Consider the following 10817-nt stretch of genomic DNA (forward strand, 5'->3'; position numbering starts at 1 on the left):
CTATAACCACTGAACCATGAAAATGAGGTCAAGGTCAGATGACACCTGCCAGTTGGACATGTACACCTTACAGTCCTTCCATACACCGAATATACTAGCCCTATTGCTTATAGTTTCTGAGATATGGACTTGACCACCAAAACTTAACCTTGTTCACTGATCCATGAAATGAGGTCGAGGTCAAGTGAAAACTGTCTGACAGACATGAGGACCTTGCAAGGTACGCACATATCAAATATAGTTATCCTATTACTTATAATAAGAGAGAATTCAACATTACAAAAAATTTGAACTTTTTTTTCAAGTGGTCACTGAACCATGAAAATGAGGTCAAGGACATTGGACATGTGACTGACGGAAACTTCGTAACATGAGGCATCTATATACAAAGTATGAAGCATCAAGGTCTTCCACCTTCTAAAATATAAAGCTTTCAAGAAGTTAGCTAACGCCGCCGCCGTAGCCGCCGCCGGATCACTATCCCTATGTCGAGCTTTCTGCAACAAAAGTTGCAGGCTCGACAAAAAACTGCAAAATTTCCTTAAAATTACCAATTCGGGGGCAGCCACCAAACAACAGGTGGTCTGATTCGCCTGAAAATTTCAGGGCAACAGATCAACAAATTTATTCCATGTCAGATTTGCTCTAAATGGTTTGGTTTCAAAGATATAAGCCAAAATATACATTTTACCCTTGTGTTCTATTTTTAGCCATGGCGGCCATCTTGGTTGGATGGCCAAGTCATCGGACACATTTTTTAAACTAGATATCCCAAGGATGATTGTGGCTAAGTTTGGTTAAATTTGGTCCACTAGTTTCAGAGGAGAAGATTTTTGTAAAAGTTTACGGACGGACGCTGGACGACGGACGCCAAGGGATGAGAAAAGCTCACTTGACCTTTGAGGTCAGGTGAGCTAAAAACAGACCAAGAAACCTAATATTGACCAATTAACCATGAAAGATATTTCAAGGTCAGATGAAACCTGCCAGATTGTACCCTATACAATGCCATATATCAAATAGTGAATTTAATGCTTACAATAACTAAGTGATAGCTTATCAGGTAACTTTAACTTGTTTATGAAATGAAGTCAATTTCAAATTTATTATGTTTGCAAGGAACCCATAAACCAATTACAGTTTTATAACACTGATAAGTACACGGATGCCCCACTTGCAATGTCAATTTACATGTTCAATGGACCGTACAATTGGGTAAAAAATATAATTTGGCATAACAATTAGAAAGATCATACAATAGGGAACATGTGTACTAAGTTTCAGGTTGATTGGACTTCAACTTTATCAAAATCTACCTTGACCAAAAACTTTAACCTTAAGTGGGACAGATGGACGGACGCACAGAACAGAAAACATAATGCCCCTCTGCTATCGTAGGTGGGGCATAAAAAATTGAAATGCTTTCTCAAGCAGATACTGATAATGACGTCAAAGATGATGGACATATGCCAGAGGGAGAATTGATAACATAAGGTATATGTTTACAAAGTTAAAGCCGCCTCTAATTTTTATACAAATAATTTATAATGTCTGATTGTTTTGTTCACACACAGAGGTTTAGCAAGCAATAAAACCAGGTTTAATCCACATTTTCTACATAGGAAAAGGACTGTACAAAGTCAGGAATATGACTGTTGTTATCCTTTCCTTTGATGTGTATGGACTTTTAATTTTGTAATTTGATTAGGGACTTTCCATTTTGAATTTTCCAAGGAGTTCGGCATTTTTGTGATTTTACTTTTTTTCCTTTTGTTGCAGAGGAAACAATAAGACAAATAACAGTTGTATAATTGTTTAGTTATTTTTTATTTAAATAAAATATTGCACATTCTATATATCATATTATATAGAAAGTTTTAATGAGATATCCAATGAATATTCATGAGATACTTTATGAATATTAATATCAAACAATGACAACAATAACAGTATTACAACAGTATGATAATTATTACCCATATTATATATTGCATTATTGATTTTAATATCATATCTGGCTCAGCCAGTTGTAACAACTTATATGTATATATACAAATGCTAGTTATATCAAATCTAAACCTATATGCTGTATGTACTTTAATGGATTTATTTTTTTCTGTATCAAAATGTACTTCTATGGGAGGGATCTGGTTAAAAGTACAAAGAAACAGGCTATATCTACTCTTCGCCTTACTAGAGAAATGAATTTTGTGCTAGAAAAGTGTTGAAAAATGGAATTTCATTTACTATTTCATTCCCTGGAGGAACTACTTTTCTTACGAATAAATTTCTGTTTATGCAATTTTCTGTCAAGAACGATGCTAGTTATATGAAATACAAATGTATATACCTTATTTGCCTTTTCATTGAAAGGGCTAGCTAGTAATACATAGGAACTAGACAAGTGTAATATCCCCCTAAAAACTGGCTCATCCATTTTGTGCTAGAAATCTTCCCAGAATAGAATTTATATTTGATTTGATGAAGGATCTAATACTAATTCATTCATAGGGTAACATCTTTTAAAGCCGTCTTTCCCCAAAATTGTCATCATAATTTTTTTTTCATTTGTTTGCAAGGGGATAAGAAAGACCACTTGACTACATTTCAACAATATAATGGATCAAAACAAAAGGCAACATCACATAGGCATAAAATAATGTACATGTAAATGTTTACGAATGCTCTAAATTAGACATAAATTATGCATTAACAGATTTTGAGGAATAGAATCTAGATCAAGAAATTATCAATTATTGATACATTTCATAAAAAGGGCAGACCATAATTGAACTGTCATAAAATTCATATTCAATTATATATTCAATAAAAAAAATGCTTTTTGTAAAGTTATCTCATAATTGAACAATATTATTTTATCCAGTATGCCAATTCCGATTTCTTGGTTAAAAATAATCAGATTTATATTAGTATCATTTCTTAAAACAAATTAACATTAAACATACCACGGTTTTCCTTAAAACAAGAAAAAACACATTCAGTAAATGTTTGAGTGAATACATCAAGGGGAGACAATCTTGAACCTAAAAATGAGACCATCTTGTTAAAGGGAGATAATTAGACAGTTTGTAACGATGAGACGATCTTTGGTAGGTGTCGTAACAGATCTGTTCATTCTGTGGAAGACTCTTTTTAAGTTTCTGAAAATAAAGAATTTAAATCAATTAAAACAAAAATCTAGAATCAAACCAGGCTTAGAGAATTTTGAAAAATGAATAATAAAGATCAATATAAAATAATAAATTGTGACTTGGATGGAAAGTTGTCTCATATACATTTTCTTATATCTGTCCTCATATTGTGCTGTAACACCACTATCCAATGTAAGGGGAACAAAAACCTTTTTAACCTCTCCACATATTTTATGTGCGGGCCCCAAGTCAGGAGCCTATAGTCCAATGTATGTCTCTGGTTCATTTCAATCTGTCAAATTTGTGTAATTGGTTCTGTTATAAACTAGGCCATTAGTTTTCTCAGATAAATTGTTTCATATTAGCCTTTTATAGCTGACTATACAGTATGGATGTTTCTCATTTTCGAAGGCCGTACAGTTGCCTATAATTGCTTCATGGATAGTTGTCTCATTGGCATTCATTCTTATTTCCATAATCATTGTCATTAACTTCTGATAAAGGTTTGACACTTTTGGGTAAAAACAATACAAATATTCAGTGCAGATAAAACTATTTCCAGTTTTTTTAAATCCCCCCCCCCCAAAAAAAAAAACAAATTTGATTATGTTTTTAAATGAAAATAAATAGAACAGACATGTTGAAGTATCAAAATTTATGCAAAAAGATTGCAAATCAAAAATATACATTTTCAAATTTTGACAATTCCAACCAAGTAAAATTAATAAAATGAGAAAAAAAGTGTGTACCTTTCCAATGTAACTCAATCTGGAACTTGCTCCAACATTGATGGATATTCCTCTTCAGTTCCAGTAGAATCACCCTGGATCTTCTTCTCCCAAAACTTGGCTCTGGCATTTATACATCCAGCACGTATTCTGGAATTTTTCTTTTTCTCCGATGATGTTTCATCACTGGTTTCATTTTTTGAAGGATTTTGACTTTGGTTTGATTGACATGGTGGAGGAGGAGCTCTAACACTTTTTGAACTTGTGTTAGCTTTGCTGATTGGTTGAGATTCTATTTTGCTTGCATTGTCCCTTTTGATTGGTTGATCAGGAGGGAAATATGCTCCTTTCTCTTTTGGGAATATCTGACTGGCTTTGGGTTGATAACTTATTGTTTGACTAACAGGAGCTAATGTCACAGTTATTTGACTCTTTCCAGCTTTGCTCTGATTGGATGATTCAGCAGCCAATGGGGATGGATGATTGACAGTTCTTGCCATAGATCTTATCTTTTCTACTTTATCTTTCCCTAATGTTCTGGCTGTGATACTATGGACCTGTGAAAAGATATAATATTCATTTTAATGTTTTGTTTCTATGGTTTGCATGCTGTAGCCTATAAATCTTGTAAAAGTGAAATTTTCTTAATTATTTTGAACAGTTTGATTTTAAAATATTATAACAGTGAAACTTATTTACCTACAGGAAAATGATGGTATGTGAAGACTTAAAAAAAAATTCCATAATTATACTAACTTACACATTCACACAAAGCTTCTTCCAAATATATTTTATTTTCATGGACATTCCACTTTTGAGGCCCTCCATATGTTAATTTTTTTTATCCAAATGTTTTTTTACAATTAAATACAGAGTTTCAAAAATAATGTTTAGATGGACACTTTAATTGTACATATTAGATCTGAGAGCAGATGGTGCTTAATCATCATTTGATTAAAATTGCCATATCTTTTACTACTTTAATTATAAATACATGCAACTTTATATACGTTTATTTATACTGGTGGGTTATAATAAAATTGTTTGTGTTATATGGAATATAATATATGTAATTAGGACAAATAAACCGGGATTTATCACAAATAATCAACAATTTTTAACATTTTAAAGATTTCATGTAGAATAAGAATATGTAACTGAATGTATTTGTGTCATATGATAGCCAGATGTAAATATATTCTCTCATAATAATTGGCTTTTTATAAGTGCTTGCAAAGTCAGTTGAAAATACTGAATTGTTTTAAAGGTTTGCAGAATTTATTCATTTGATTTCTTTATCATTCATACATCTCTAAACTTTTTTATTATTCCTAAAACTATTAACAGACATAAACCTTCTGAGTAGTCCAATAGTCCCTAAAACTACGTTCAAAGGACTATTAAAAACTGCATAATGTCATATGGTCTAACAATAGGGACCTGGGATCAATGGTTACCCATTGAGTACAAAAATTTAAATTATTCTGAGGATTTTAAGAGGTATCAATTACTTGGTAATGTTGTATTCAAGGTAAGTAAAGTGTTCTTGTGAAAAAGCATTTTAATTAGTATAAACCAGTGAAATTAGTTTTCTTTGTGTTCTATTATATCTGAAGAATTTGTTATTGAATTAATGAACATACCGATGACTTCAAGTTAGAGTGCAGATGTTAGTTTCTTCAGTAACTGTTTTTCTGACATTAGTTGTAACCATCAACAATGATTTGATGTTAATGAAATGAATTTATAAGTAAAATATGAAATCCTTAAATCATCTATTTTATGGGTGTGGTGAAAACATCTTCCATCGACAATGGTTTGATGTTAATGAAATGAATTTATAAGTAAAATATGAAATCCTTAAATCATCTATTTATGTGTGTGATGAAAACATCTTTTATCAACAAATTCCTTTGTAGAACAATTGGGCTGTTTTGTAGCTATACAGATATATATTTATGGTAACCTTTGTATTGACATAGTGATTTCCTAGAGATTACATTTACCACAGATCATCTTTAATTAGTACAAACAATTTCTTTTTTCCCCCTATGACATGCATTTTCATGAAAGCTTTGCTCTTTACTTTAGCTTGTGTACGTTGTTAGCACATGAGTAATTTTCATTTTTTTCCCTCCCCGATTGGGCATGCCATGCATTTTCATGAAAGCATTGGGTTTGACCTCAAGCTAGACACATTATCTTACAGAAATGGCAAAAGCCTTCTGATCATTATTAATGATAATGACCTGAGTATCCCCACATAAATTCTTAACTAATGTTACAAGACATCCATGCTATAAGTAAATGATAACTTTGTAAGATGTAACCTTTTAAAATATAATCAACAACATAAAAACTGGTCAAGAAGCAGAAAAATATTTCTAATGTCAACCTATCCAAAAACACAGACTACTACAAACACCTAAGTAACCCTGATTTAAAACTTCATCAGCAAAATTGTCCAATGAGCAAGAAACAAAACAAAATATTTTTTAAGTTGCATTTAAAACTTTCTTTCTGTAAATAAAAATAAATGAATAGATGATAATACATATGTTTTCCATATAAATGTTGCAGCTACGTCTTAAAAAATATAGAATATAGAAGAAAAAAAAGAGTAGAAATATTTTTCCTGTTAAACTAAGAGCATTTACTCTACTTTTCCAGCCAAACAAAAGCTACCTTCAAATTTCATACCATGCATCTGTATAAAGAATATTCTTATTCATGATTATCTAAACAATTTTTCGTCATCAAATCTATTTCTTTTTTATATACTTTAGAATCATTAAACTTAAAAATATTTTCAAAGTAGACCATTCGTGGAATCAGTTGAATTTTTTTTGTAGAAACTAAACAATATTTGTCTGAACTTTTTATCCCACCCTTTTTACCAAAAAAGTGTGAAGGTTATTTCAAGGTCAGACTTGTTACCATTGTTACAATCACTTTACTTAGCTTCAGAAAATGGCTGAAAAAGTGTTATGCTCTAAACTATAAACAAAATCAAAGTTAATACGTAAGCAGTAATAATATATCACGTCTATAATGGGAGGTAACCCTTTACTTACCGGTCCGTCTAAACTAGATCTCTGGAAATTACACAAACATACAATCACATGCTATACACACAACACATGCAAAGGCTGTTCCATTTTCGTGTTTATAGAGGTTGGTTAAGTATGCCCTATTTCCAATTTACACTTAAGGTAATGAGTTAGTTTTACTACATTTTGTATTGTTGTTAACCCAATGCATGCTCCTCTACAATACTGATTGAAATAGTATTACATTTTCAAGTCAATTACGGGTGTATTGTTTTGTATTTTTTAGGAATGGACTTTTCCGTTTTTTATTTTTTTTTAGATGTTTCAAATAATTATCAAATTAAACAGAAATTGTTCTCAGTTCTTTTGACTAATTTTCAGACTAACAAACAAGGCACAATAAAATGAATATGTCATTTAATTTTTTCCAGAAGAACTTTCGAAAAAAAAAAAATATATATACTGAGACCTTGTACTATTAATCAAATAATGTTGGCCAATTTTTATTTGCATCTGCATTTTTCACAAATGACTTAATAATAGCAGTTGAATGGAATAATACCTTCTCTTTTTTTCTTTTTTTTTTTTTAACCCTATTGGCCTTATAATTAAATGGGAACAGCCTTCAGATATTAATTGAAATGGAAAATAAATATAAAGAGAGCGACTGCTAAGAATGGCAGCAATATGCAGATAATTAATGACAAATAAATTAACAATGAGGTTTAAAAAGAATAGACAAATTCACTGCACACGAGTATACAAAACAAAATGGACGTCACACTAAACATGTCTTTTGTTACCGTGACAACTAGTTTCAGTGACTTACAGTGCATGTGAAAGTCCAATCGTGTGTGCGTTTGTGAAATTCAAATCAGTATTTTGTATGTTGTTCTTAAAATGGACTTATACTTCATTAGAAGTTTGCTTATTGATACTAAATTTTCTTTAAAAGTTCAAAGTTCACCAATTGAAAACCAGGTTCATGTGTTTTTTAAGTTTTAAAAAAATGAGAAAAAATATGAGAGTATGGTTCTACAGGAACTAAAGTACAAAAAATCCTTACAAATATCTTCGGTCAATAAGCTTTATAGCAGACAATATTCAGCAAAAGCTTATAGGTATATTCACACTTAGTTGACATTTACCCTCCAAATATCCTTGTGAATTATTAAACATGTTCAGTGTCATGGTTAAGTAGCATAACTTCTTATTTTAGAACCTTATTGTTGATATCTCATTTAGTTTTGAACCATTCATCTAATTTCAATTTTTCTTTTTTTTTAATTCTACTTGTGAAGCTATATTTTTTCCCTTAATATCGTAGAACTAAAATATTCAGCAACTTTATACAAGATTCCAATTTCAAAACAGTTTTAGATCCATTCTTTTTTTTTATTTAAAAATTCTTTATAAGAAAAATTCTACTGAGGGTCTTGGAAAGCCAAAAATTTTAAATAAGTACCTTTAGGAAAATTCTTAACTAGAAAGTTTTGATGGATAATTTTATCAACTAAGTGTAAAATTAATAATAAAAGAAAAGTTTAACTGATTTGAAGCATTCATGCATTTTTCAAGCAATCAAAATACTCCAGATAATTTGTGTTAGGTAAAGATGTCCATGTATATTTGTTCCTGCATTCTACTAGAATGTATTTGTATTATAATAAATATCCTGCCAACAAAAGAAGAAAAGGCCAACACCGTATTTCAATAAATCAAAATTCTAACAACTTCTGGAAAAGTGAGTCAATGCTAACCCTCTTGAATGCTGCCTCTTCCTCTTGTGAGTGTGCAAACAACTGCTTCAATCTGTTTACCGATGGTAACTCGACCCCCGTCTCTTCGTTTAATTCTGTCCTACTTTCAGGAAGCTCGTCCTCTCCAGTTGTACCAATAATGATCGTAGGCTGAGGTCGCTCTCGTATTGATGAGAATCCTGAGTCGATAGACAGACTCGGGGAAGACATGTTGGAATTGTCATCGTCTGCAGACCTAGGAGAAGCTGGACAGGATACTTGGAGAGCTTCAACAGATCGTTCAATAGCACCAACCTGTTAAAATTTACAAAGTTTATTTATTTTGGTAACAATTTCATAAGTGTAAAAATGAAAAAGTCAATTTATCATTTAGATAAGATGAGTACAATTTCAATTTCAATATAGATAATTTACCAGAGTAAGTTTATAGGTTTTCATAAAGGTTACTTCAATGTGGTCAATAAAATTTAGAGGTTACTTCAATGTGGTCAATAAGTTTAACTATCTATAGGTTATAATCATTTCTTTAAATTTGTGAGCTTTTTTTGGTGGTGCTTTTGTTGATCAGTCTTTATTTTTCTCTGTTGTGTTCTGAATACTGTTGTTTTTCTTTTGGTTATTTTTTAGTTTTTACATGGCGTTGTCAGTTTATCTACGACTTATGAGTTTGAATCACCCTTTGGTATCTTTCACCTCTGTGTTAATGACTTACATCATGATCTGAACGGCAAGTCTCGGCAACAGTTTGAGCAATGTCGTCTTCCAGGTATGAAATCTTTCTTTTATCCCCAGAATGGGTGCTGTTTACTTCCTGCTGGAGATGATTAAGTTTTGATTCAAGGTTTGATAACTTGCTTGCAGACATGTAAATCTAAAATAAATAAAATGGCTTTAAAATATTGAAATTGAATGATAGTTATCACTCCCAAGTAATTATAAATGTCTTAAAAATCTTTAACCAACAACTGAGTCTAAATGTTGATGCTGCCAATGACAACACCGCTGAGATGACAGAATGTATGATAGATCTGTATAATTTTAATGACAAAGCCTCAGGCTATACAATAAGGCTAATAAAACATACTTCGTCTCCATTCTAAGTACATGTATTATCATTTCTATGCATTTTCTTATTTGAAGTTTAATTTGTCAGTTTGAAAAAAGAGATCGTATTTTAGGTAATCATATTTTGTAAATTTCAATGCTTATCTTACCTTTTCCTCCACATTATCCAGATCTTTCTGTTTATTTACAATTTCAGCACCAGGAGAATAATGATCAGTTTTCACCTCCCACTTTTTCCGTGGAGGTTTAGAGGAAGTATTTTTTATAATATAGTCTCTTCTGTAGAATTCAGCCTAAACTGGCTTGGCACCAAAATTAACAGTTGTGGTTCAGAATCTACGACATTGTCATTCAGATCACTTGATATATTTGAAGAGTCTAGAGATGTATCTATTTGAAATCACATGATCACTATCGTCCTTGGAAACAGTCAAACGAATCTGATCAACATTTGAATAATGAGTTTCTGGTGTAAAAAAAAAGAGTTTGAAATAAAATCATCTGACTTTGTAGTCACATGATCAGAAGTGTCAACAGATAAAGGCACATGACCAGGTTCTGTTGTTTTGATTGGCTAATTAAAATATGAATCATTTGTCTTATTACTTTGTTTTGATATCAGAATGCGTTGAAATGTTACCGTCCTCTTTAACAAACTGCAACCATTTTAGTTTGTTTTCTGAAATGTCTTTCTTTGACCTTGGTGTATGAATGGAATCTTCTGATGACCTTGGTGGGCTAGTTGCTAAGCAATCTATTTTGTTATTGTCAATTGAATTGTCTGTAGATTTCCAGGTCACAGTAATGAAGTGCATGGCGGGATCCTTAGCAACGCGATTGACCACAGAGACATTCACTGTACCTTTATATGTTCTTATATGAAATACTGTCACATGGCCGACTTCAACAAAAGGACCTCAATTTGTATCCTGATGAAAAAGAAAAGTGGATCCATTCTTGTAACTAATTCTGACCAAAATGTTTTTCTCGTCAATTGCACATATTAATCTGCGAAGTTTTAATGATGTTTTTTTTCCAATTTGAAAACCGAAAACGTGTTAG

General features: G+C 31.5%; 1 protein-coding gene across 1 annotated transcript; it reads right to left on the reverse strand.

The window, feature by feature from the left end:
- Window positions 1–1810: 1810 nt before the first annotated feature.
- Window positions 1811–10570, reverse strand: LOC139503984 (uncharacterized). The gene is made up of 7 exons (XM_071294033.1): window positions 10362–10570; window positions 9905–10034; window positions 9403–9561; window positions 8691–8984; window positions 6955–6975; window positions 3902–4437; window positions 1811–3161 (listed from the first exon to the last, which is right to left on the reverse strand). Exons 1-6 carry the CDS (start codon window positions 10568–10570, stop codon window positions 3916–3918), a joined length of 1335 nt encoding a protein of 444 aa, XP_071150134.1. The 3' UTR covers window positions 1811–3161; window positions 3902–3915.
- Window positions 10571–10817: the final 247 nt, after the last annotated feature.

This window comes from Mytilus edulis, chromosome 14, assembly GCF_963676685.1.
Source record: "Mytilus edulis chromosome 14, xbMytEdul2.2, whole genome shotgun sequence".
Classification (NCBI taxonomy): Eukaryota; Metazoa; Mollusca; class Bivalvia; order Mytilida; family Mytilidae; genus Mytilus; species Mytilus edulis.